At 47.5% G+C, this 27,820-nt stretch overlaps 2 protein-coding genes across 7 annotated transcripts in view; one reads left to right on the forward strand and one right to left on the reverse strand.

Moving 5' to 3' along the window:
• SAXO1 (stabilizer of axonemal microtubules 1) overlaps positions 1 to 7,700 on the forward strand; it is a 32,247-nt gene extending 24,547 nt beyond the window's left edge. Inside the window, exon 3 of the mRNA XM_022573432.2 lies at positions 5,303 to 7,700. Coding sequence (XP_022429140.2) covers positions 5,303 to 6,306 — 1,004 coding nt within the window. The 3' untranslated portion in view covers positions 6,307 to 7,700. The remainder of the gene's footprint in view (positions 1 to 5,302) is intronic.
• A 13,050-nt stretch (positions 7,701 to 20,750) lies between these two features.
• ADAMTSL1 (ADAMTS like 1) overlaps positions 20,751 to 27,820 on the reverse strand; it is a 472,773-nt gene continuing 465,703 nt past the window's right edge. For 3 of the 6 annotated variants that reach the window (XM_089913198.1, XM_089913196.1, XM_089913194.1), the window contains one exon: positions 25,801 to 27,613. In XM_089913198.1, the coding sequence (XP_089769324.1) occupies positions 27,274 to 27,613 (340 nt within the window). In that variant the 3' untranslated portion in view covers positions 25,801 to 27,273. Of the gene's footprint in view, positions 27,614 to 27,820 lie in introns of all 6 variants that reach the window. The other 3 variants (XM_089913199.1, XM_089913195.1, XR_016393555.1) reach the window with 3 other exon arrangements.

Raw genomic sequence — 27,820 nt, forward strand, 5'->3', positions numbered from 1 at the left:
AAACATGTGGTTTATATTCAGCGAGATGGTTCCCTCTAAGGCCCCCTAATGCTTTCAAGATGCTGATAGAGCCATTAATGGCTCTTGGAGAAAGATTAGATTTTCAATTAAAATGAAGCCAATTTAAAATAAATAGTTGGTGGTAGTATTAGCCTAAAATAAGCTTACGAGTGTGCCTGGGGCTGGGGTATGTCAGGCCTTACAGAGCGGTAGAGTGAGGAGCCTGACAAATTCTCTTCCCCAAAAAGTAACAAAATAGTAAAAACCAATCATTTTAGGACTCTGGAAATCAACCAAAGGCATACAACAAATTGAGAACCATTTATTCAGGAAAAACTACTAAACCTTGTTATGAACAGTGGGGGTGTGTGGTGTTTTATCCTGGGGCTGCTTCCATCACCCCTCCCCCAAGTTCCATCTGTGTGGTAGGTTCTGCCTGGGCAGGCTGGGCTGTGAAAACCAGCAGCTCTGCTGCCAGTGGGGGCTGATTGGAGTAAAGTACATACGCAGGCATTCCCATAAAGAAATTGTGATATTAATGGCAAAGTAACCAGGGAAGACAACTTCTGCAGTTAGTCTGAGGTCGCAGTACTACTTGAAGCAAGCAACAGTCCAGTAGAAGAGTCAGAAATTTCCCAAAGAGATCCAGAGAATGAGACAGACACAGAGCAGGCCTTGATAAGCTCATACATATTCCTGGTGGTCTGGAAGACTGTGCCTATGGGCAAGGCAGTGTGCAGGCTCAAGAGAGCAGAGTAAGGGTCTAGTTATCTACTCATCTTTCCTGGCTGAATATGATGCCTAGTGCATGTGCAGAGGAGACAAGAGACAGGCCAGCAGAAGATAAAAGCCGGGGAAGACTTGTTAATTGCCTGATCTTTGACTATATTCTCCAACCCACACACGGATCCATTAGCAAATGGTGAAAGCCTTAGTGGCTTAAGGTGATTAAGTATAACTTCTGGTAAATCATAGGCTGATTGCTAAACTATGCTGATAGAGGGTGGCTCTTAGGAGCCTAGGCTTAAAAATAAAATCAATTAAAAAGAAAAAAGCTCAGCAAAAACATCAGTGGCCGCACACTGCAGGGGAGATAAGTCTCTATAGAATTACTGCAGGCAGGTCACTAAACAAACAGCAAAAACTATTCCCGGTGGAAGATCAGAATCCAGGGTTGCTGAGGCATATTGTCCAAAGTGTTGAGTTTTTAACAAAAAATGATGAGGCATAAAAAGAAACAGGGAAGTGTGATCCAGGAAAAAAGCAGTTAGTAGAAACTATCTCTGAAGAGGCCCAGATGTTAGACCTAGCAGACAAATATTTCAAAGTAGCTATTATAAATATGTTCGAAGAACAACAGGAAACCATGTTTAAAGAAATAAAGGGAAATATAACAACAATTTCCAGTCAAATAGAGAATACTGTAAAGGGAAATCCTAAAAATAATTGAATGAAAACTCTGCAATTGGAAGGACAATAATCAAAATAAAAAAATTCATTAGAGGTGCTTAATAGCAGATTTGAGCTGACAGAAGAAAGAATCCATGAAAATGGAGATCTTAGTAGAGATTATCCAATGTGAAGAATGAGAAAAAAATTGAGAAAAATGAACTCAGAGGCTTGTGAGATACCATTAAGTGTACCAACAGACAGATAATGGGAGGCCCAGAAGAAGAAGGGGCAGAAAAGTATTTAATTGTCAAAACTGTTAAGTTTGATGAAAAATATTAATCTGCACATCCATCCAAGAAGCACAATCCAGAGAGAAGAACTGCAAAGAGATCCACCCCTATTCACATAACAGTCAAGCTGTTGAAAGCCAAAGATTTGGAAAAGAGCAAAAGAGAAACAACTCATCACATACGGGGAAATGACAACAATAACTAACCAACTTCTCATCAGAAACAGTGGTGTGACATACTCAAAGTACTGAAAGGAAAAAAAATCCTCTCAACCAAGAATTCTATAACTATTAAAGATTATGCTTCAAAAATGATGGGAAACGAGGTGAGAAAGTGGCGTGGACATATAGACACCACCAAATGTAAAATAACTAGCTAGTGGGAAGCAGCTGCATAGCACAGGGAGATCAGCTCAGTGCTTTGTGACCACCTAGAGGGGTGGGATAGGGAGGGTGGGAGGGAGACGCAAGAGGGAAGAGATACGGGGACATATGTATATGTATAGCTGATTCACTTTGTTATACAGCAGACACTAACACACCATTGTAAAGCAATTATAATCCAATAAAGATGTTAAAAAAATGATGGGAAAATATATTCCGAGATAAACAAAGACTGAGTTTATTTGTAGCTCACTGACTTGCCTTGCAAGAAATAATAAAGGAAGTCCTTCAGGCTAAAAGAAAATAATACTGAATGTTAACACAAATCCATGCAAAGAATAAAGAGCGCTGATAAAACTGCTTATATAGGTAAATATATACTTTTCTCTAAATTAAAAGACAATTACAGAACCAATAATTATAAAACTGTGAGGTTTATTCCAGGAATGCAAGATTGGTTTAACATCAGTAAATCAGTTAATGTAATATACTATATTAATAAGGTAAAAGACAAACCTACATGATTGAAAGCCACAGATAAAGCATTTGACAAGATCTGATACCCATAAAAACTCTCAAGAAACTAGGAATAGAAGGAAACTTCCTCAGCCTGATAAAGTGCTTCCACAAAAACCCCTATAGCTAACATCATACTTAATGTGGAAAGACTGAATGCTTTCCCCTTAAGATTGGGAACGTGGCTAGGATGGCAGTTCTCACCTCTTCTGTTCAACACTGTAGTTGAGGTTCTAGCCAGTGCAGTAATGCAAGAAAAACAAATAAATAAATGCATCTAGATTAGAAAGGAAGAAGTAAATCTGTCTTTATTCTCAGATAAGATAATCCTAAAGAATCCACAAAAAAAACCCTACTAGAATGAATTCATCAGTGTGTCAGTGTTGAAGAGCAATATATAAAAATTAGCATTGAAAAAATATATATTAGCATTGAAAATCTGAAAACAAAATTAAGGGACAGTTTTCATTATAGCCTCAAAATGAATAAAATATTTGTAATAAGTTAAAAAAAATAAATGTAAGACTTGTACGCTGAAAAGTACAAAATAGTGCCGAGAGAAATAATATGGAAACAGGTAGCAATAGTCCATGTTCATAGACTGGAAGATTCAGTACAGTTAAGGTACAGTTCCACCCAAATTTATTTATAGTTTTAATGCTATTCCTATCAAAATTCCCGCAGGCTTGTTGTTGTTGTTCTTGTTGTTGCAGAAACTGGCAAAGTGATCCTAAATTTTATATGTAAAAATCAAACCAAAAGAGCTGAAAATTTGTCTTTTTGACAAATGATGCTGACATATTAGATATCCACATGCAGAAAAGTGAGCATAGACCTTACTTCATGCCATACTAAAAAATTAACTCAAAAAGTGTTAGAGACCTAAATGTAAAAGGTAAAATTTTAAATCTTTTAGGCTAAGACATAGGGAAAAAACTGAACTTGATGAAAATTCAAAACCTCTGTGTGCTTCAAGAGGTACCAGCAAGAAAATGAAATGATAAGTGATAGACCGGGAAAAAATATTTACAAATCACATACCTGCTATTGGACTTGTATCTAGAATATGCAAATAACTCTTATAACTCAAAAATAAGACAAACAACTGTTTTAAAAAATGGGCAAAAGATTTGAGTAGATATTTTACCAAAAAAGACACATGAATGGCTAATAAGCACATATAGAGATACTCAACATTTTTAGTCATCAGGGAAATGTAAATTAAAATACGATGAGATACCACTAAACACCCACTACAGAATGTCTATAATTAAAAAATAAACCATAATAACAAGTGTTGAAGATGTGGAGAAATGAGGACCTTCATACATTTCTGGTAGGAAAGTAAACTGGCACACCCACTTTGGAAGAGTTTGCAGTATCCTGAAAAGTTAAACATAGATTTAACATGTAACCTATCAATTCTGCTTCTTGGTATCTTTGTAAGAGAAATGAAAGGATATATCCACACAAATACTTGTCTATCAATGTTCATAGCAGAGATTTTCATAATAGCCAAAAGGTGAAAACAACTCAAATACCCATCAACTGATGAATGGATAAACAAAATTTGGTATATCCATATACTCTAGTACTATTCAGCAATAAAAAGGAGTGAACTGATATATGCTATGACAGGGATAAACCTCCATTACATGCTTAGTGAATGAAGCCAATGCAAAACACTACCTATTGTGCAATTCTGTTTATAGGAAATGTCCAGAAAAAGGCACATTTATAGAGACCAAGAACTGATAAATGGTTGCCCAGGGATGGGAATGAAGATTGCAGATGGGCTTGACTGATATTTTTTGGGTTGATGGAAATGTTTTACAAATAGATTTTTTAAATTTATTTTTTTATTGAAGTATAGTTGATGTACAATGTTGTGTTAATTTCTGCTGTACAGCAAGGTGACTCAGTATAACTAGATTTTGATTATAGATAGTTGCACAGCTCTGTAGAAGTTATTGAATTGTGTATGAAGGATGGTACATTTTATTTTATGTTACACAAATTATACCTCAATAAAGCTGTTTAAAGAAAGTGTGCCTGTGGACTCCACTGGTGTTGGCTATATACCTCAAAGACTCCTGGGAAGCTGCTTTTGTTTTCTTTGTAAAGTTGTAGGCAAGAGAATTCCCTGTGGATTCAGAGTTGGCTAGCCAACACAGTGCCCTTATTCCCTTGGAGTGCCATATTTGATTTGTATAGATTACAGGGACTTAATGGCTGTCACTCCACGGCTGACCAGGGAGGCCTGGTAGGTCTGGCTGGTGGCCCAGCAGTGGTGGGTTGTGAATCCCCTGTGTCACTGCCCCGCATGCACCTTCACAGTCACTCTTTGCTGATTCACAGAGGCCACCTTCCCCTTAGAGGAGTAGAAATGTTTCTTGGATCAGGGTAAACCAGCGGTTGGACTTCTCTGTTGGAATCGATTCCCTGTATCCTCCCATGGCTGTGGACCCTCTAAAATCCCTGCATGCAGCATTGTGGGTATGATGAGACTCCTATAAATTTGTCTCTTCTGCACGGTAGCCCTCAAATACCACAAAGTTGGAACGGCAAGCCCTTGGTTGAGGTGGTAGCAGGGATCTACTCTGTTCTTTGTCTCAGGGAACATCTCACTGGAGATTGGCTTGTGGCTTTGGGGCTTCTTGGAATACATGCAGGTTGAGTGACTGGATTTATGAGTGATTACCACTTCTGCTTTATTTTCAGCTGATTATTTACCCTGGAACCAACCAAGACGAGAACTGCTTCATTTGCCACACAGCTACCGGCCAGCGTCAACCAAGTTTGATAGCCGAACCACACACCAGGATGACTACTCCATGAAGGGCCTGGTGAACACCATGAGCTGTAAGCCTCCGGCCGCACTCAAGCTCTGTAACATCCCCCTGGAGGATCTGACAGACTACAAGATGAGCTACGTGGCCCACCCCGTGGAGAAACGCTATGTGTATGAGCCGGAGAAGTTCAGACCCTGTGAAATCCCCTTTGAAAGCCTTACCACTCACAACGAGTCATACCGGGGCCTGATGGGGGAGCCAGCCAAGAGCTTGAAACCTCCAGCCAGGCCTAGTGCGCTAGACACGCCGTTCTCTAACACCAGCGAATTTCGAGATAAGTACCAAGCTTGGCCAACGCCCCAGATGTTCTCCAAAGCTCCCGCCACCTATGTCGCTCCTGAAGAAAAGATGGACCTTCTGACGACAGTGCAGGCCCACTACACGTACCCTAAGGGTGCCCCAGCTCGGTCCTACCGACCGGTGCTCTCGGTCAAGAAGGGTGGCCGCTTTGAAAGTTCCACCACGACCAAAGAGGACTTTAAGCAGTGGGCCAGCGTGCAGACCAAGCCAGTCAAGCCCATCCCACAGCTGAAACTTCCCACCGAGCCCTTGGACCACCTGACCACCACACGAGCCCACTATGTGCCCTGCCCTCCCGTCACTACCAAAAGCTGTAAGCCCACCTGGTCTGGCCCCCGAGGGAATATCCCTGTGGAGGGCCGGACCACATATACCATCAGCTTTACTCCTAAGGAAATGAGCAGGTGCCTGGCTTCATACCCTGAGCCTCCCGGCTACATCTTTGAGGAAACAGATGCTTTGGGGCACAGAATATACAGGCCAGTTTCCCAGACAGGCTCTCGGCGGAGCAGCCGTCTTTCTGTAGGTGATTCAGAAAATCCTAACCAGCAGGAGTTGACAGTGTCAGCTTGATTTTTAAAGATTGTAATTTAGAAATTGCAGACTACTTTTAAAAGCAGATGGTGGAGTTATTCGTTGGACAAAAAAAAAAAAAAAAAAAAAGAATTCCCCAAAATGAAAGAAAAGAAATCTTCACCATCGTTTCCAGCACACTTGAATAAAATGAGAATCACTTGACTCAAGGAAAATGACATTTAATCACTGGGTAATTAGTCCCCTTAACCCTCCTTCTGCTGTCTCCCCCTCTTGGGTCCTTTACCTTGTGCTCATGGAATCAAAGCTGGTCTCTGAGGGTTTTTTTCCCATCCAGATGTATTTTATTAATTTAATCATTGTATTAATTGACATTATGATTAACCCTTGCCAAGTATTAAGTGCCAAAGTATATAAACTTTACTTTGGGGGGATTGAATCAATCTACTTTGCAGATTGAATCTGCAGGTCCGTGTGTTCACCCCACATGCTGTCTACACAGAGAGCAGACTGTGTTCTTTGCGGCCTTCGGGGAGATTTCAGCCTAACTCTCTCATTGCCTCCGCATCCTGGTGGGAGTGCCTTGGGCCTGATCTGGAGTCTTGTTTTGGGTTCTCTCTGCTCAGGGCTGTTGCACAGGGCATCTTTCTACCTCTTCACATCATGGCATATGAGCACAAGCAGTGTTGTCTCAATGGGTGTGGGTCTGGTCATGGGAGTTGGAGGGGTAGGAAGAGGTTCTGTGGCAGTCCCAGGAAAGCATGGACCTGCCAGACCTCTCTCACTCCCAAACCAGTGCAGGCTCTGAGTCCAGGGAGAGGAGGGGGAAAAAGGGACCCTTGGCAACCAGGCAGTCGGCAGCTGGCCCTTGAGCCGTGAGCTCTTCTAAATGCTCAGAACCTGGAAAAAATGGCCTCAGCTTGGGCTGGTTCCTGGACCTGCTTGTCCTAAAATGACAGCTGTGATCAGACCCTCTCACAAGGCTTGACACAGTGGTGAGCTGGATCCTATCCTGGAGAAAGGGCTGGAGGTTCCTCTTTGGGGCCTAAGGTTTGATCCTAAGGCTAAGTAGTTTGGAGATTTTTTTTTTTAATTCAGAAGAGTCAAGGAGGAACTTTGTTCAAGAGGGCCCAGGCCAGGATCAGATGGATTCAGGGTCTGGGTGAGCCTCATACAGAGGGATGCAGATTGACACCTGGGATACCCACCTCTCTTTTGAGTCTGTGGAACCCTAAAATATACCCCGTGGTCTCAGGGAACGGGGGAACAGTGTGGAGGGGAGAGGGAAAATTTCAGCTCAGTGCCTGTTCATAGGCAAGAAACCTATGTCTCTTATCCAAGTCTGTCTTTCCATGGCTCTCACCTGCCTGGCCCAGACATTCAGGTCCCCACCCTTTTCTCCTCACGAGGTTTGCTTCACTGGGTTGGGATCTATATTATTTAATCCTCTTGGTTATATCAGGTCTGGCTGCCTGCCCTTATGCGGTAAAGAAGCTCAGAGAGATTATGCAGCTTGCGGAAAGCCACAGAGCTTGGAGCACCAAGGCCAGGATTGGAACCCAGGTCTTCTGTTTCAAGATCCAGGGCTCTTCACCCAACACCAGGCACCCCCCATCTGCAGTGGCTCAGATCGCATGGCTCCACAAACCACATCAAACCACACTGTCTCTGTTTGAACTCCTTTCTGGAGTCCATTAAGCTAAAGGAGACCACTTAGGAGGGTAGGTTTTATTATTTTTGTTTCATTTTCACAAATCAAATATTGGCACTCGATTTGAAAAACCAAATGGTGCTAAAATGCTTATAAAAATGTAGCAGTCTCTTAAGTAGCTGCCCCTTGGCCTCTGCTGTGTCTTCCCCAGAGAACAATTGTAAATTATTGGATCTGTTTCTGCTAATATTTTCCTTCAAATTTCTAAATAATATACTGCTGTCTGTTGATTCATCAACTTTATTTTTTAATGAAAAAAAGGTTTAAAAAATATTTTCTCACAATTTTTTTTTTTTTTTTGGCTGCATTGGGTCTTCACTGCTGCACGTGGGCTTTCTCTAGTTGCGGTGAGTGGGCTTCTCATTGGGTGGCATCTCTTTTTGCAGAGCACGGGGTCTAGGGTGCAGGCTTCAGTAGTCGTGGCTCATGGGCTCAGTAGTTGTGGCTCACGGGCTCTAGAGCGCAGACTCAGTAGTTGTGGTGCACGGGCTCAGTTGCTCCGTGGCATGTGGGATCTTCCCAGACCAGGGATCGAACCCTTGTCTCCTGCATTGGCAGGTGGATTCTTAACCCCTGCACCATGAGGGAAGTCCCTGACTTATCAATTTTAGACATTGTCTGTTTTGGTAGATTAGGAATATTAATTCTTCTACATCCCTTCCTTCTCTCCCCTGTCTTCTTAGTATAGTTATATGATAGTGTGTGGTTATATCAAAACTAATAAGCTTTTCTAATGTGTCTGATGAGTGGGAAGGGAAGAAGCTGAAGAAGGATGTGCAGACCTGGCTGATTCAGGAGCACTGAGTCCCCTTGGGGTGAGAAATTTCCTCTGAGCCCTTCCTTTGGTACATTTGGGGTCACCTCCATGGTGATCCCAGGCTAGATGAGCCACCCAGGGCATCCCTGCCTTACCTGTCTCTTTAGGACTTAAGGAGTTGGCTCTCCCTCTGATACCTGTCTTCCTTCTTATGAAAGTGGTTAATACAAGTAAAAAAAATTCATAAAACACATAGAGAAGGACACAAGTGGCTGTTATGGGTACTAGTGGAACACCATGACTAAGAGTGTGCAAGGAGAGTCCAGCAGACCTGGGCTTGCATCTTGGGCCCTTGTCACCCACTAGCTATGGGACCTTGGTCAAATTCTTTAAAATGTGGATAATAGCAATACTGGTCTCATGGTTTTGTTGTTTGGATTGAATGATTAAGTATGCTTCAGTCACTTAGACCTGGCTCACCTTTAATTTACTAAACATAGGTGAGGATGAGGACGGTGGTGGTGAAGATGGTGGTGGTGATGGCTGAATTGCGCCTGGCTGAATTTACCTGTGACTTTATTGGTCAGTGTTCACAAGTGTGCAGGTAAGGATAAGTGCTGGTGTTTTAAATTTTGTATATTTTATAAAGTTAAAGTACCTCCTTTTTTTTCATATAGTTCAGTTTACTTTTTAGTTGTTCCGAGGCAGGGTTGCTAACTGTGTTCCCTGGAAATGTCATCTTAGGAAGTTACTTGGGCCACGAGAAGGGAAAGAGAAGGTGATCTGAGCAGATGGGGCCTTGATTCCCCTCCCCTGCTTTGCCATGGCAGCTTCTTGTAATCAGTTCTGTGTATTGGGCTCCCATATAAGAGTTTGTGGGAGAAAGATTCTTTAGCAGCTGTGAAAACACATGCACATGCGTGTTTTAGAGCGTGCACACACTGCTCTAATACCCCATAGCATCCTATTCAACAAATTCCAATGATGGAAGACTTCAAACACGCTGCCTTCTCTTGAAATACACATTTATAATTTATTTCATGTATTTTTCATTTGTGGGAATGATGTGGGAGCTTAATCACCTACCGAAGCACAGGGTTTTCAAGGCTTTCAGCATGTTATAAAAGAAAAATTATTAGAGACCCGAAATCAAACACGAAGAAAAGTTACGGCCAAGCAGGGAACCTGCTCCAGTGCAGAATCCAATATGCTCTGAGGATGAGGCTCTGGAGAAGAAAACAGGTGGAGCTTTTAAAGCCCAAAGATAGCAAACTCTATCCTGCTTAAGGAAGGCGGGGCCTCAGGGTGAGGCTGATTGGCTGGAGATAGTAGGACTAGTTGGTGTGGAGACCCTGCGTGGGGTGGATGTGGTCTGCTGGTTTAGCATATGGTGCCTGGGGGCATCTGCTGGGATGTCCCACTCCTGACGATGGTGTCTTCCTGTCCGTGCTTTGTGCGGGCCAGCCCTGTGTCAGCAGGCTAGGTGGCCAGGGAACCCCTTATCCCCTGGTTCACCTTACAGTGGGGCCACCTGTGTGGATAAAGACCCTGGCACATCACTTGTATTTTTTGAAGATCAGGAACCGTCTTTCGACTTGGCTTCCCAATTATGATATAAATACAGCACCAAGAATGGCTTGAAGGATCTCCGTTTTCCTGCTTGTTGCATTTTCACAGCGGTCAAAGTCTTTGAAGATGGGCCCCCCTGTTTTGGCTTGGCTTTGAGATCTTATGCCATGCAGTGTCTAGAGGCTGGGGAAGGTGGGGCCCATTGTCAGTGATTCTTTCAGCAGTCCCCATTTTTAGCACCGTTTGTCTCTCCGCTTTCTATGGTACCTGCTGTTTCAAATCCTGAGCCCCTACTGGGTTCTGCCTGGCAGACCTGCTCCCCATCAGCCCCAGCATGCCTGCGGCATTTTGATCCTGGGCTTTGCTCTACGCTCATTCTGCCATCTACCTCCCATCTTCTTCCATTTTCTTGAAAACCCTTGTTCACTGATGACCCTCCTCCCATCTTCTTGCCTGTGGTATTTCATACTTTCATTATTGCTTTATTAGAGTTGAATGGTGTATGTGACGTAGCGGGAAGGCACTTGCCTGGGCAGAGGGCCCGTTGAAGGTGGTGCTGCACTAATGGACTTCTGTGGGGTCTTCTCCACTGGAAAGCACACCTGGAGGGTGACTTTTACCGCTGATGGGACCGAAAGGCAAACCTGGGCAGTCGGTGTAGAATAAGCGCCAGGCCAACCAGTGTATGCAGTGATGGGAGCCCTGGATCTTGGGCCACTACCCTCGGAGCCCCAGGCCACTCCCCAAGGCTGTGCAGACGGCATCCGTCCTTGGCCCCAGTCACCCTCCTTCCTGCCCCTTTCAGACATCACCAGCGATTTCATGGCGGAGGGTCTGGGGGCTCAGAGAGAGCCCTCCACTGAGCGGAAATCACAGCCCAGTTCTGACACCGGGAGCAGCTGTCCCGGCCAGGGCCTTGCTGGGGGTGGCGGGGGAGCAAGAACTCCCTGCTCTGTGTCCAGACGCCTTTTCGTTATAGTCACACGGCCCTGAAAGTGTTTGCAGTAATGTACACGGTTAGAGTAGCTGTCCTCCCCACCCCCCTCCATGCTCCTGCCTCTAATGCGGGAGTGAAGCAAACTGCCCCAAGGCAATGGGATCGGCACAACAGAACCTTCCCAGAGGGGTGAGCCTTTTTGGGATCTGGTCATTTAGGCCATGAAGATGGGCTGACCAATCCGTTTCCTCCAAAAGTGCTCTTCAGCTGTGCAGTTGTCAAGAGGAAGTGGGCAGGGCGGGTGAGGGGTATGTACAGGTCCTAATTGCGGGTTAAATGGCCCCCTGGCTCCTCAGGCCTGCCCAGCCATCACCCAGGCCCGCATCTGGTCCTCAGGCCTTGAAGTGAAGTGGAGGACAGAGGCCCTTCTGAGCATAAACACCAGGGGTGGGGACAGACAGGGGTGTTTACTTTGGCCGGGCAGGCTCAGAGTGTCCACATGGCTGGCTGAGGAGGTGCTTGGTTCCTCCCCACATTGGGGGTGCACTGGGGGAGCCTTTCAGAACATATGCTCTGGATTCTGGAAAAGGCATCAGGGCAGTGCTAAGCTGGGCTCCTCTTTAAGCCGTACCTCTGGGTCACAAGGTTGGATGCCGACATGAGACGTACTGATGGCTTTTCCTCGTCAAGCCTCGAAGTGTGGCAGCAAACCCAGCTTGATGCTAACTGAAAGGATTCAGGAACTTTCCATTCCTGTGGTTGAATCTAAAACACTGATTTTCTTGGGCTTTTAATGCCCAAGACCAGCCAGCCCGCCTGCATGCCTCATCTCATCAGGACCAAGGCTCTTCTCTCAACGACAAGGGGGAAGCTTGGTTTCTTCCCTGATGTCCCCAATACCCCATCCATTTCATGCTATAGGACCGTAAAACAGGGGAGCCCACAAATACTCCTTAAAATAGGCAAGCAGCTACTTGAGAGTTATAGACAGACAGAACACCTGAAAAATGACTGAAATTTGACATCTGTGCCAGTGAATGACTTATAAACTAAGAAATGGAATTTTTTTGGACTATAGGCTCTCCTGGGCATAAAAAAAACAACAACCCTTTTTCCTTTTGAAGTTTCTAAGCAGGGCGCGATGCTTACTATTGACGTGGAGGGGCTCTTTTCTTGGCTAAGCATTGTAACATCTCTTACATTTGGAGGTCAGGTATTAGGAAACTTCAGCTGTCCAAAACTGAGGCGAGAACCTGGAAATACGCAGCTTTTAAGCTGCCAGAGTCATTGACATGCAATTCACGTATGGAAACTCAGGTGCTTCATGCAGTGCTCTCTCTCAGCATGTTGGCCCCTGTCCTCCACCTTTTTTTTTTTAACACACAAAGTTCCCAAAGAGCTTCTCTTACCTGGTTTACTAGCCCAGAGAAGAGTCAGAGACTCTGCTGCTAGAAGTAGACACATTTAGAACAGAAAGCAGTGACAGCTAATAGCTTGGCAGTGGGACTAGAGGCCAAAATAAAATAAAATAAAATAAACCCAATTAAAAAGGGCAGAACTCAAAAGTATGGCAGCTCATGAATTATCCCAATATAACACACACACACACGTATGTGCATACATACTAAGTCTAAAAAATATACCATAGTTTGTGCTTATGACCCCAATTTAGTAAAAAGAATAAAAAATCATACACGTTTTTAAAGTCTGGACAAATGCATCAGTAGTGTTGGATAAATGAATTCCCGTTTATCTCGTTTATCCAGAATAATAAGGGAATGGGGATTTGGAGTATTTTAACTTGAGGTTAACCTACAGGTCATATGTATCAGCCCAAGGTCTTTTCTTTGGAATACCAGCCCTGTGATATGGTTATCAAAAATGTTCGTTGGACATATAAGTTTGGGAAAGGCTGCATATCAGAGCCTCTTGTTGGAGATGCATGATGCGTATTAATCCTTTGAAAGCTCTGTGAAACACTATAGTAAAGGCATCTTGTTTAACTACGTATAACCCAGGCTGTGACTCAGCATTCTTTTATTTCTTTATTTCTTTTTCTTTTTCTTTTATTTATTTTTGGCTGCGTTCGGTCTTCGCTGCCGCGTGTGGGCTTTCTCTAGTTGCGGCGAGCGCGGGCCACCCTTCGTTGGCGGTGCGCGGGCTTCCCACTGCGGTGGCTTCTCTTGCTGCGGAACACGGGCCCTAGGCACGAGGTCTCAGTAGTTGCGGCACGTGGGCTCAGTCTTTGTGTCTTGCTGGCTCTAGAGCACAGGCTTAGTAGTTGTGGCGCACGGGCCCAGTTGCTCCGCGGTATGTGGGATCCTCCCGGACCAGGGCTCGAACCTGTGTCCCCTGCACTGGCAGGCGGATTCCCAACCGCTGCGCCACCAGGGAAGTCCCGACTCAGCATTCTTGTAAGTGCTCAAATTACATGTGCTCAAATGAAAAAGGGAATTTGTTGGTTCAGGCAGTTGAACAGTCTAGGGCTTTAGGCACAGCTGGATCCAGGGGCTTGAATGCTGTGATGGGGGCTTGGTCTTCGTCTTTTGGCTTTCTTTTCTTCTGCATTGCCCTCTTAGGCAGGCTCTTTCCATGTGGTAGTTTCCAGCAATTCTAACCTTACAGTATCCTTTTAGCTAAAGGGCTTCTTTCCGGTGGTTCCAGTAAAAATCCCTGAACTGAGTCTGTCTTGCCTGGCTGTGTCCCTGAACTGATGGCTGTGGCCAGGGAGGTGGAGAATACTCACTGTCCAGACCAGAGTCGGGGTCCACCCCTGCACTGAGCAGTGTGTGTGTGTGGGGTCAATCCCATGTGAGCTACACGAACTGTAGGAGGGCTGGCTGGGAGTGAGGGGGATGCCCCAAAGAAAACTGGGATATGGTTTCCAGGGAAGGGAGGGATAAATGCCGAGCAGGCAGAAAAAATCATTTCCAACTCCAACAACAGAGTCCTTTTATTGTGCAAAACCTATTGGAACACACATGGAGAAATACTGCCAAGAGCTCATCATAGATTTTTTGTTTTTAAACATCTTTATTGGAGTATAATTGCTTTACAATGGTGTGTTAGTTTCTGCTTTATAACAAAGTGAATCAGCTCTACATATATCCCCATATCTCCTTCCTCTTGCGTCTCCCTCTCATCATACATTTTTCTCAAAGAAGTTTAGAATGCAGTAAAACACGTACGCGTGCAAACATGTGGTTGGACCTTTCTTTGATGATGCAGAAACACGGTGGATCCTGCCGTGCCTCAGGGTCCTGCTCACCGTCCGTTGAGCTTGCTTGGCTTCTTGATAAATGGGAAGTTATGGCACAGCCGGAGCGCAGGGCACAGGGAGCCTGAGAAAGTTCATGCACGGGACAATGGTCACAAGTGCGTAGCTCCTGTGTCGTACTCTGTCGAGTTCCCACAGCACCAGCACATACCACCTCACTTTATACACACACAAACCTCTCTGTGTTTGTTATTCTCCTGTCCAGGTGGGGAGTTGAGGCTCAGAGAGGTTAAGCAACTTGGTGAATTACTCACAGGCTTGCTCAGGGCATTGGATGAAAAGATGTATGTAAAACAAACTTGTAAACAGTGAAGACGTTTTTGAATGATGCCATGGATTTGGAGGAAGGGGAGCGCTACTAGAGAGAGGCAGGAGGCTCTTGAAGTTGAGAGAAAAGAATGGAATTTGGAAAGCTTTTAAAAGGCTCTGTGGTTTGCAGGTGTGTGGCTTCAGAAATAATAAGGTTGAAAGAACTTTGGGAATGGTAATTGTATGTGTGAGTGATTTGCCACTGTACCTAGTACTGAGTTAGCATTCAGACCTAGTCACTAATTGCTTCTGGACACACACACACACACACACACACACACACACAGAGATACAAAAATGTTGATTAAGTTGCAATAGGGCTTCTTTCCGTGATACTCACTTACTTACAAGTGTAATGTATAATGAGGAATGATTACATTTAGAGATGAAGGTTATTTGCAGAGATTTTTACATTTTAAGCTTTTGGTCTAAAATAGTTAATCACTTTAGAAAAAGATCCTTTGGGATTTTCCAAGGAAAAAGTTATTTTCATCTTGTGATTTGGTAACATACAGTCACATCTGCTGTGTATGTTTTATTATAAGCTCTCAAAGGGAGGCTGTGTCCCTGAGATCTGAAGATTGCTGTATCTCCTACCTCTGCTTGCCTGGCTGCCCCAGGGGTCTGTCTGACTTGAGGCTATCACAGTGTCTGTGCAGCCCTTTTCCCAGACTCCTGGGTCAGCCATAGTTCTCGCCATGCCCTTGCCCTGTGGGCACCTCCATGGGACCCATCCAGATGGCCCTTAGGCGTTCTCCCGCGTCTCCATGGGCTTTCGTTTCCTCTACTCCGTCCAATGAATTCCCTGTCTGATGGATGGTTTCTCAGAAATCTTCCCTTCTCCCTCCACACGTCCCATCATATGTGCCTCCGCCCCCTAGATACGCCTCCCTGCCCCCCACAGCCCCACAGCTGCTGTCTCAGCTCCGTCACCAGGAGGGACAGCACGCCCTGTCTGTCATAGCGCTGACCACCCTCCCTCGTCCTCCCCCTCCCAGCCACCTGTACACACATACATACCTAGATTGGTTCATTCCTTCAGAAAATATTGATTAGGTGCTTCGGGCTATATCAGTAAGCAGAGCAGGTGCAGATCCTGCCCTTCGCGGGGCTTACAGTCTAGTGGGGGAGACAGACGTTCAATAAGAAGTGGGTGTGCTGTGCAGTTCACTAATACATGGCTGTGTCTACTAGTGTGGAATATGTAATAGAAACGCAGTAATACGCACGTGATAAATAAAAAGCCTCCTGTGTATTGTAAGCTAGAAGGTGATAAGAGCCACGGGAAAAGGGAAAGGTGATCGGGATTAAAGAGGGCCCGGGAGCTCTGGGAGGTACAGGGTGTCTTGAAGGGAACGGTCCGGGTGGACCTCACTGAGAAGGGGGTTCTTGAGAGTCTCAAAGGGAGAGGTGAGGCTGTCAGGGAGCAGCTAGCGCAAAGGCCCCGGGGTGGGCACAGTTTGGTCTAGGGGTGTCCAGGGAGCAGTCAGGAGGCCAGTGAGGGCTGTAGAGACCATTGCCAGGAATTTGGCTTTTACTCTAAGGGGGGCCAACTGAGAAGTGCCCAGATCAGGTTTCTATTACAGCTGTCACTGTGGTCACCCTGACGGCTGCTGTGAGGGGCGGCAGTGGGCAAGGGTAGAAGCAGGGCTCGGTAGGAGGCTTATGACATAGAGAATGATGCAGGTCCACACCTGGCTGGCAGAAATGGGGGCAATGAGTAGACTACACTGTGTTGCTCGTTGGAGGTGGAGTGAGATTAACAGGGAATCAGCATGACCCCAGAACCTTTGGGCTGAGTGCCTGGAAGGATGGAGTTGCTGTCCCCTGAGGTCGAGGCGGGCTGGGATAGGGCATCTGAATGCAGGACCGCCATTCAAATGGGAAGCGAGGTGCAGTGAGGCCTTTGAAGAGGCTCTGCAGCCAGACAGGCCTGGCACTTCCACTTACCGCTGTGGTCCCAGTGTGGTCCCTGGTAAGGGGTGACTGGAATATCCTAGAATTTCCAGACGTGTTTCCTCTTTCTGTCTCTCCTTTCTCCACTACAGCTTTTAGGGAGAAAGGGGTCTTTCCTGAAGTACAGAAGGAAAGATCTTCTGAGTTACCAGGCACCACCAGGATGGGTCAGGTAATTGTAATTGTGTTGGGTGCCTTGAGGGAGGGGGAGGGCAGGGAGTCACCTGGAAGGGTGGTGATGGCTTCCTTGAGATTGTCAGTATGATGCTGAGGTGGGACTCCCCTCACCTCTCCCCCTTCCCTCCTCTGTCTCCTCTCCCCCCAGCCTCTCCAGCCACAGTTATCCAGATCTTGTCCTTTAGGATTTCTTCGTCCTTCTGTCACGTCATTCAGTATAGTCTTCCGTTGGTCATTGTCGTCTTTATTCCCACCCATCATCATCTTTTCAGCAGAACAGCAGATCGTTTTAGCACTCTATTTACAAGAGGAGGTGTGGTAAGTAAATCCTACAGCCTCCATATTTGTCCCGCCCTGGGTGCCAGGGAAACTCCCAAGGGAGGAGTAGGTGGTGGTGGGTATGGCGGCCAGTGTTCCATGGCTCATGGGAAGGTGACAAGGGGAAGGAGGATGGGCCCTGGAGCCTTCAAGGAACTGAGGCCAGTCACCCAGAGAAAGCAGCCAGAGATGAGGCTGGGCTTTTGCAGGGTGCCTCAGGACATTTTAAGGAGTCTGTCCCTTATCCTGACAAAGTAGGAAGGTGGAGAAGGCTTTAAAAAAACAGAGGACTGGTATAACCCAAACCGTCTTTTGAGAATATTTCTTTGTGAATGAATTTAAGCTGTTTTGGCTGACCAACAATTTCCAGGTTATCTTGGTAAAATGGAAGCTCCATTAAGAGAGGCTGGAGTTCTGTGTTTCCACCTACACAGCCTCACTCCCTAAGATGGCGTGTTTCAGTGGAAACAATCTCAGACCAAATTCTGGCACAGGCATAAATGCTCGCAAACTGGCCCAGTGCTGCCACATAACCTGCTCTGTGAACTTGAATAAATCCTATCGTTACAACCCTGGGCACTCTGACAGTTACTCCACGGTGGATGTTCTTGTGGTAAGATCAGCCAGAAACTTCTCTGGTCAGATCAAGCAAGGGTTGGGTGCGGGGAGTGGGGATACACAGGACCAAGGAGAGCTCTGGACTTGTAGCTCTAGGCTGCTGGGTTTGCTGGATACTTAGATGGTTTGTACAAGAGCAGTGGTGCTTGCGTACCCTCTCCAGTCCTCTAATATAGCTAATTTCACTGGTGTGTAATTAATGAACTTTGTGTAGTTAACAAACCCTCTGGTGCAGATTTAGATAACGATATTTGAAATGCTTGCAATGGTCACTTTTGGAGGGTAGATTTATGAATAGGTAATTAAATTGTTAGCTAGCTGCCCCCTAGGGTGTAGGGCTTTTAAAAAGAAATATTTATTTGGTTGTGCTGGTCTTAGTTGCTGCAGGTGGGCTCCTTAGTTGTGGCTTGCCGGCTCCTTAGTTGCAGCACATGGGCTCCTGAGTTGTGGCTCTTGGGCTCCTTAGTTGTGGCACATGGGATCCTTAGTTGTGGCATGCATGTGGGATATAGTGCCCTGACCAGGGATCGAACGCAGTCCCCCTGCATTGGGAGCGTGGAGTCTTATACATTGAGTCACCAGGGAAGTCCCAGGGTGTAGGTTTAAGTTAATTTTACACGTATGCATCAGTTTACGTTGATGTATTTGCAGGTAGTATATGAAGAGTGCTAGCTGCTATATGAGAAGCGGATTGGAGGAGACTGGACTCCAGTCGGGATACCTTTGCAAAAGCCCCAGTGAGAGAGGATTAGGAATAAAAGGAGCAATCCCTGGCTTGCTGACTGGAAAGGACCAAATGAGGAAGAAAGCTGGGCTGGAGATTCCCCCAAACTTGGAAGAGGAGGGCACGTTGGCGTTAGTGGTGGGATGTGTCTGCTTTGTTGGTTGGACTCTGAGCTCCTTGGGGGCTCAAAGCAGAGACTAGGCTTTCACCCTGTGTCCTCAGGGTCCAGCCTGGGCCTGGCACAGAGTTGGTGCTTAGTCAGAGTTGGTCAGACTCTGAGGGAAAGGAAAGGTATGTGATGGGACAAGAAATCAGGGGGAAGGAGATGAGATCAGAAGAGACAGAGGACTGCCTGGTGGGGGCGAGTAGAGTGAGGTCCAGTAGGACCAGATGAAGAGGCTGGTGGTTTTCCATCCCAGCTGGGCCCAAGTTGCAAAGGCTAGACCTTCACAAGTGCAAAAGGAGGGGAGGATCTAGGTCATGGGGGTTTGCTCCCAGGTGGTTACCTTGAGTGTCTCCACTCCAGTAGCGGGGAGGTGTGCAGGTGAAGAAATCCATCTCAGGAGTGGCTGGTCCATGAATCTGGCACCTGCTCTGTGCCCTGGCACTGTGACTTGCTGAGCTCCAGCTGTGGGACAGAGAGCTACCTGGATGACTGGCGAACAACTTCATCAGCCTTCAGCTGACCTCAGCTACGTCATATCCTGGCCCTTTCATTGTTATTTAAAAAATGGTGGTGGGGATTGGGGGAATAAAACCAAGCCCATGGCACACTTCATCACCGCACTCCCTTCCTTCCTTGACCATTAAACCTTTCCTAGAGTTGCTCACCTGGTAACTAATTTGTTCACAGCTTGTACTGTCCTTCATGGGATTTGTAACTAGGTCAACCCCGGTATCACAAAGACCTGGAGGAAGGCTGTTTATGGCCTCTTGGAGAGGGAGGGAGCAGGTTTCCCAGGCATGCTTTCTGGTCTGGATGCTGACTGTGCAATCTCTCAGGTCCTCCTAAGCATTCTGCTTAAGCAAACATTATTTATGTTCGGCAGGAGAACCATTCCCCACTGTCTGCTTTCTCTTCACTCACATAAAACTGCACATTTAATGTCTGTTTACACATATATAAACTATATCTTTAGGAGCAGCCTGGGAAATCCTTGGTTGAAGTTGGATTTTGCCTTTGGAAAACAGAGGTGAGTGACATCTGTATATTGTGTTATCAGAAGCGTGACACATGTGGTTGATGGAGACCAGGTGCTTCACAGAGTCCATCTGAGTGAAGCTGTAAACCTCTTGTTGACAGAGAAGGTGACAGCTCAGTTCTTATTAGCAGACGCTTCATTACCAATACCTGCCTTCCAATTTTAGGGGTGGCAGCAAACGGTTGAAAACCTTGGGGTGCTGTGAGTAAGAAGCTAAGATTTGGTTGAAGATAACAGTCTCTGATCAGCTCACACACATTTGATCTGTGAAAGCATCTCCAAGCGGACAGGATGGGTGGGTGGGGGAAGATAATAATTTTAGATTAATCTTAGAGGATTGGTAGAATTCATTGGGTATTCACTTCTTTACTATTCACTTCAAGGCTTGCATCAACACCGATATTTTCCTCATTGGCAGTCTATGACATGGGTAGATAGCCTTCCCTGATTTAACTCACATTCAGTGCATTCTGAGTCTGAATCCTGAAGTCCTTAAATCACAGTTGGTTCATCAAACAAAATGCGGGACAGAGAGAGAAAAAACCAAGGGGGTGTCACCTCATTTAGTTTCCTAATTTATTCTCCCATGGGTCAGCTTGCTAGACAGGTCAGCTTTCATTGGGTTATTTCCCAAAAGCTTCATCCTTCTCTCTACCCCACGATTCCGTTTCTCCTTGTGGATGAATTTGCCTATTTTGGGGAGCCCTGCGGATAGATTATTGAGATCTAACTTGTCTCGTTTAAGCTGAGAACCATTAATAAAATTGGGTTATTTCCTTTAGGTTTATTTGCAGGATGAGGTGAGAGGATAATACCATGCTGTTTATGAGAAAGCGTACCACTTGGTAAGTGAGAGATCCTTAATTTTACCTTTTACTTTACTTGTGTATTTGCTCATGAATGACTATTTCTCCATCTTCTTCTTTTTTTTTAACTAAATCAAAGGAAAAGGGATTTATGTGTACATTTGGGTATTTTGAATGGAGACTATGTTGTACTTTGGGATTATAAAATAATATCTGTCTCGGGAAGTATTTCTGGAAGTTTGTCAGTATTTTGGTGAATGTTTGAGTTAGCTACGTGGATGGATCTGTTTTCTTCCAAGATACAGAGCTTGGTTCACTAATACCTCTCTTGTTTACGCTATTGTCTGGTACTGAACTTCTAAGGAATGACTGATGTGTTTCTCAATTGAAAATGGAAACATAGGCGAGGGTCTCTGAAAGCTGACAATGGGAAGTAACATGACATAGCAAACGTTCTGCCAGCCCTGCCCGTCATCTCCCCATCTCTCTAAGGTAGCCTGGATGATGATAATAGCAATTAACATTCAGTGAATGTTTCAGTGACATGCCAGGCCCCCTTCTATTTCCTCGACAGGAATGAACCAGTTCTTTACAACAGCCCTATCCCATGAGGTATCCTCTCTTCAAAGGTGAGGAAGCTGGGACATGAGTGAGCTCTGGTGATTGTTGATCAGTCTGGTCTCGATGGGCCCACAGATTTTCTGAGCTCATCTCGTCAAAGTCCTGGAAACTCCTGAGGCCAAGCAGGGCACTCTCGCAGGAGGAGTTACAATCCTAGGACTGGCTCATGGTTAAGATTCCAAACTTTTACACTGTGGTTGGTGGCATCTTGGTCAGAATCTCTCTTTTTCGCCTGCTGAGCTTTGTGATTTTGGCTGGAAGATTTTCCATACGTGCTGTCTGAGCCCTTCCCACCCTTTGAGCCTTCCTGGCTTTTCGCTCTGGCGTCTCTGACTCCTTCCCCGCCAAAACCCTCCACGGGGGTCTCTGTGGAACATTGTTTGGTTGCTGGTGTGTGAGTATTTATTAGCGTTAGCATCGGTCTTTTCTTTAAAGCAAACCCCACAACTCCTTAGAAAATAATTAGAATTTCAAGAAGAGCTTTCTGGCATATTTTTACGCTGTTCGGCAGACTGTCACGTGCTGGGGTGAGTTGTGAGTTGCTGGAAACAGGCTGGAGTTGGGCTTTCAGGCTGGGGTCCCCTGGAGCGTATCTCACACAAAGGTCCCTGTGTGGACATCTTCCGGGTCTGGGGACACGCTGCCCTTTCACCAGAGCCTGTTTATAAAGAACCCTACAAGTATGCTTTTGTTTCTGCACTCTCTATAGTAGCTTTATTAAATGCTTTAAAAGTAGGGGGAGCTAGGAGCCCTACAGTGCCATGAGAATTGATTTTAGGGGGTGAGAAAGCAACAGCTCCATTAAAAGTCCCGCCATCGTCTTCTCCCAACCTCTGAGCGGTAGGAGAGAAAGGTGCCCGCACCTGGGCGGCCACAGCTGCTCGGCTTGCGCACGGAGGAGCTGAGGCCGGCATAGCGGGGAAGAGCAGGGCTCTGGCTAAGAAGCCAGGCTGCTCAGGTTTGAATTCTGGGTGACCTTGGCCTTCTGTGGGTCTCTGTCTACCCACATGTCAATGGAGATGATCACAGGGTGCATGTGAGGATTGAATGTAGGAATGATCTATAGATGGGAGCCCCGACAAGGGCGCACACCCAGGGTTTCAGCACGCAGCCACTGCATGCGGTGCATGCCCTCGGGGGTAGGAAGCCTGACGGGGAGTGAGACCCCTCCTGCTCCGAGTCTGCACACCCCCCCTCCCCACCGAGATGCCTGCACTCGCTCTTCTTCCTGACGGTGCCGTGGCTCCCTTCTTCCCCCTACAGGCATGCACCACGCTTCATCGTGCTTTGCCCTGTTGTGGATCGCAGATACTGTGTGTATTACAGATGGAAGGTTTGTGGCAACCCCACCCTGAGCAGGTCTCTTGGCGCCAGTTTTCAAACAACATTCGCTCCCTTTGCGTCTTTGTGTCACATTTTGTTAATTCTCGCAATATTTCAAAATTTTCATCATGGTTACATTTGCTATGGTGATCCGTGATCAGTGACCTTTGATGTTACTACTGTGACTTGCTGAAGGCTCAGGTGATCATTAGCATTTTCTAGCAAAAAAGTACTTTTACTTAAGGTATGTACATTGTTTTTAAAGACATAATGCTATTATACACTTTAATAGACTACAGTATAGTGTAAAAATAATTTTTATATGCACTGCGAAACCAAAAACTTCGTGGGAATTCCTTTATTGTGATATCTGCTTTACTGCAGTGGTCTGGAACCAAATCCTCAATATCTCCGAGGTCTGCTGACACATAGGGTCATAAATGAGATGATTGTCAAAGACAGCAGTAAGCCTCAATTTGTGCACATCTAGCTCCTCTGGGTTCATGGCCCCCAGCTTCCCACGCAAAGCTGAAAACTGCGATTCTTCCATTTTAGCCAAACTCACATATGTGACTGGGAACCAGCCTCACCCCCCTGCCCAAAACAAGATAGGAAGGCTGAGCTTAATAGAGACTCGGACGACAAGATTTAAATAAATAAGCTGTATTATCTGTACAAAAAATATAAATAGAGTTTTGTGTTTTAGAGGAGGAAGTGCCTCCTTCCACATTCTTCAGCAGCCCTAATAATCTTTTGGTGCTGCCGAGTCACAATTCACAGAACAGGCAGTAAATGTACATTCATCTCACGCAAGGAGCACGCTGCTGCCCGCCCCAAACCTAGGTCCTCCAAGCTCGCTCTGAAACCCACCTCCACCTGCTACAACCCGACACGTGGTGGAGCTGGAGGACACCTGCTCTTTAGGAAACGTAAATATTGCCCACTGGTTTTCCATAGCTATTGAGCTAGATATCATCAACCACATTAGTAGTAGTATGGAATCTGTCTTGCACATTCCATGCATAACTATTGTGTCACAAACGAATCCCCTCTTATTGCCCTGTCATCCTGTGCTAGCTTTTACAATGTATTCTGTACACAGCGAATGGATCCAGAGTTAAACATCAGGTTCTATTAAAAATAGGAACAATACAATAATCACCACAGAGTTTACAGGAACACGACTGCAGGAAGTTAATAAAAAGTCCCCCAAATATTTTGTTGTTTTTTTTTTTCTGGAAGACAATGTACAATTATCAATATTGCACTTTTTTATACAGGAAATCCTAATAAATATTCACAAAAGATATACAGACATAGAAAACATTCTCTTTTATTTTAAATAAACATTACACTGATTTTTAGGAACGTGATTTCTTAGAGCCCATTATTGTGGTGAGGAAGAAAGAACTACCTTAACTGTCCATAGCTCACCTGGGGAGAACACAAAGCATAATGTCTCCCCCACTAACCTGTACTTCCAGGCTGGCTAGAAAATGCAGCCCTGATGTCAGTGGTGGCCCCGAGGTGTGTGACGTTTTGCGAGTCTGTATGTGAGGGGGCGGTTTGGCTGAGGGGTGAGTGACTCCGGCCGCCCTGCTCTGCCCCAGCTGCTACTAAATGGTGGCCACTGGGACTGGGGGGCGCAGGCCAAAATCACTCGCCCCCCCAACCGCTCTGCTGGGTGAGCACTTTCATTGACAATGAGCCACGATGTCCCACATTTTCAGTTTTGCCACTTGGCTCTGCTGCAGCCACGTTACTGTAGCTGACGGGCATTACTGGAGTGTGTGTGCCGCTTTGCCCGCTGAGTTAGCAAAACCAACGTATTTTAATTCTGGTAGAGTTCATAGTACTTCACTGTGTGGAGGGAATGGGTTGAAAAGCCTTTGAGGAGCGTCTGGGAAGCTTTAGTTATCCTTTGGCTTTGCCTCTGTGCCCCATCGCCCCGCCCTGGCCTGTTGTCTGAATACAGGGCAGCCGTCACTGTGCCCCGGGAGGGGCCCACGCAAGCCTGCGGTTCCACGGGTGCCCTGGTCGCTCACATCTGATGGATACTCTGGCACCTTGAATGGTGGGTTGGTTTTTGGCCAGCTGACCCCAGTCCTTGGCCCTCAGGTGGAGCAGTAAAAACCATATAGGCAGGAAACCCAGCCTACTCATGAGCGAAACACCCTGGCCCAGGTCAGCAGTTCGTTCCGGGCTGGGGGATGCTTGATTTGGAGACGCCAGGGGTGGCCTGACTGCGCAGCTAGGCCCCGCCGCCGTCTCGCCAGCTCTGCCATGGGGGCACGGGCAGAAGTTCACTGAGCGGCTTGCTCGGGGACCCCTCTCCGCTGCAGGGAGGGCATACCTCCTGCACGCGGCCCGAGCCCCAGGGCTGTGCCTTCCTGGGGGCAGCAGAGCTGAGCACCGCAGCCTCCCCTGAGCCTGCACCGGTACACCAGGCACTCGGGATCGTGGTTCAGAGCCTCGTGTGGCTGCCCGCTCGCTCCCCTGTCCCCTTCGCTCCCCCTCTCAGGAACTCGCACAGGCTTCTTTGTGCTTCTGTCCCTTCCTTCCCCACTTCGTTTTCTGCATCGCTGTGCGCTTTAGGCCTACTTGGATTGGCTCCCCTTTACCTCCACCGTGGTTTGAGTTCTCATTGCTCTGTGGCCCCCACTGGAAGAGCTGAGTCCTGGGCTGCGTTCTCAGCACGGATGGTGTCCTCCCTCCCCTGCCTTAACCATCTCCTGCCAGGAGAGATGCTGTTGGCTGTCCGGAGTCAGTACCGATGCTTCACAAACCCTCTGGCACCCTCCCCTTCTGCCTCTCTCTCCCGTCTACCGTGGCTCTGGCTCCCTGCTGGCCCCGGGGGGCTGCGCTGGCCTCTTCCTAGGTCTCCCTGGGACCCAGGTTGGGGAGGGAGCTGGCCCTTCCAGGGAGCTCTTTCTGTCTGGCCCGGTCTGCTCTGCAACCTCTGTTAGACCTCCGTCCTGGTCCTGTCCCCCCATTCTGTCCTCCAGCTAACTGAGAGAGAAGACGTGCTGGGGTCCTCATGTCTGGGGAGGGGGAAGGGCAAGGGAGGAGGTTGATGAGGATGTGTGTGGTGGAGGGTGGAGAGGGGGAAATAAATAAATAAAACGAAGAAAGCTTAAGTTCTGTCCAAGGTGGTTGCGTGAGTCCTCCGTGCTGCCAGGGTAGCGTTCTCCCCGCGTCCTGTCTTCACGCTTTGCCGCAAGTCCCACAGCAGCGAGATTTGAACTGGCTGAGTTGGCAGAGTTTCAGCTGTTTCACCTTCTCACAGTACCTGGTGGTATCTCTGCACTCCACTGGGAAAGGGGACAGAAAGGAGAGGTGAAACGGAGGCTCGGTAACAGCCGTGGCCACCGGGTGCCTCCTGGGGTCTGCCTTGGGCACCAGACGCCCGTGCTGGAGGCCTCTGGGCTGGCCTTGCTCCGGTGGAGCTTGGCCATTTGCTCCCCAGGCTGCCAACCATGGGGGCAGCTCAGGCTGCGACTGGGGGCCGAATACCGGGGCTCTGCGGCCTTTCCGATAGCCCCCTTCCTTCCTGAAGGCGCTCGGGACCGCCTCACCTCCTGGGCAGGGGGGCCTTTTCCCATGGCGTTTGAGTGTCTGACTGATTGATGCTTTTCCTCCTTGAGCTGCTTCCCAGAAGGACTAAATTCTGCTCCACTTCGGGGTGGTGTGCAAGTGAGGACCTGTCTGGTGGCTTCACCCCCTGTAACGCGAGCCTTCCTTTCCCCCGTGAAGCTTCATTTGCTTGTCCTCTCTCCCGAGCCTCTCTACCCCTTCCCCTCACCGTGCCTACCAGAGCGCCGTGGCGTCCTAGTTCAGTATTGGCACAGGCTGATGGGTCTTTAATACTGGCGTGGATTCGGGCCGTGGACACCTGTGGTTAATATAGTAAGTCTGAACTACTTTCGTGGAACGGTGGTCCTGAGTATGGGGAGCTGACAGAGATGGGTCAGCATCACACGAGAGGACACAGACAATCCCACCCCGTGTAGAAAAAGGACTGGCACTGTTTGCCTACATGGCATCTGGTCAGCGTGGGGAACCTGAGGCTCAGTGTGGCCCAGTTTGCGGGGGAAACTGCACAGCAACATTTAAAAATTCCCTTTTCTTTGCTTCATGCTTTGTCTCCTTCCCTGTGGAGAAGCACCTCCAATTTGTTTTGGGTCCAGAGGAAGAAAAAAATAGATCCTCACCCAATGGGGATACAAATGCTGGTGCTGGGCTAAGGAGGAGGGGGGTAGGCTTGAGGGAAGAGGGAGTGAATGAGTATCGGATCCCAGGTGTGGCTCCTGCACAGACCGGTGGGTGCCCACGGGGCTGCGAAGGAGGGTGGGGGTCGGCAGGTCCTTGTTCTGTGAGACGCAGAGCCGTGATGGGTGCAGGGTTGGCTGAGCGGGAGGTGATCTGTGTGCTGCTTGGGCGCAAACAGTGATTTCTCCCCAAGAGCCATTGTTTAGTTGTCCCCTCTGGGTACCAGCCAAACTACCGTAGGTGAGCTGGAGGCTGATTTCATCCAGCACTTGGCCAAAGGCACCTGGCTGTCTCAGGGGCCAGGATGGAGCCCTTGGGCCACACCCAGCCATCTCTTGTGGCCTGGACACGTGCACGTATATCCTTGCATGCACCTTTGCTCGCCTGCATGCACCCATGCACCCTCTGAAAATACACAACTCCAGCCCTAGCTCAGGATCCTTGGGAAAGCTGGTCCACTGCCCTACGCTCAGGCTCAGTTCCGGGGACTGCCCGCTGCACCTGACGCCTCGTGGGGAATCTGCAGAAGGCTCTGTGGGGTTGGAACGTACTGTTTTCACACGGGGTGATGTTGCAGCGCTGCCAGTTGGTGGGCCGGGGCCCCCAGGAGCACAGGTGCTCGGGCACTGCCTTGTTGGTGCGGGCGTGCACGCACTCCACGCGCCGGGACTGGAAGCCGTAGTTGCCGCAGGTCGCCGTGCACAGGGTCCACAGGCTGACCCTCCAGTGTGCGCTGCAGGCTTCGGACCAGCAGTTCTGGGTGCTCACGGGCCTGTGGTAGGAGGGTGGCAGGATTAGGGTCTGCCTCTCTGGGGGCTGAATCAGGGGAGCTGATGTGAAAACCGTGCTGGAAACCCCAAAATCTCAGGTATCCCTGAGAACTCCCAGCGCTGCCAGCCCTGGGTTCTGATCTCTGCTCTGTTACTGAACGGTTGTAGGGTCTCAGAAGACCCCTTCCTCTAACTGGGCCTCTGTCTGC

The sequence above is a fragment of the Delphinapterus leucas genome, chromosome 6 (genome assembly GCF_059928025.1).
Source record: "Delphinapterus leucas isolate spDelLeu-1000000601 "Yukka" chromosome 6, BTC_Dleu_Yukka2, whole genome shotgun sequence".
Taxonomy (NCBI): domain Eukaryota; kingdom Metazoa; phylum Chordata; class Mammalia; order Artiodactyla; family Monodontidae; genus Delphinapterus; species Delphinapterus leucas.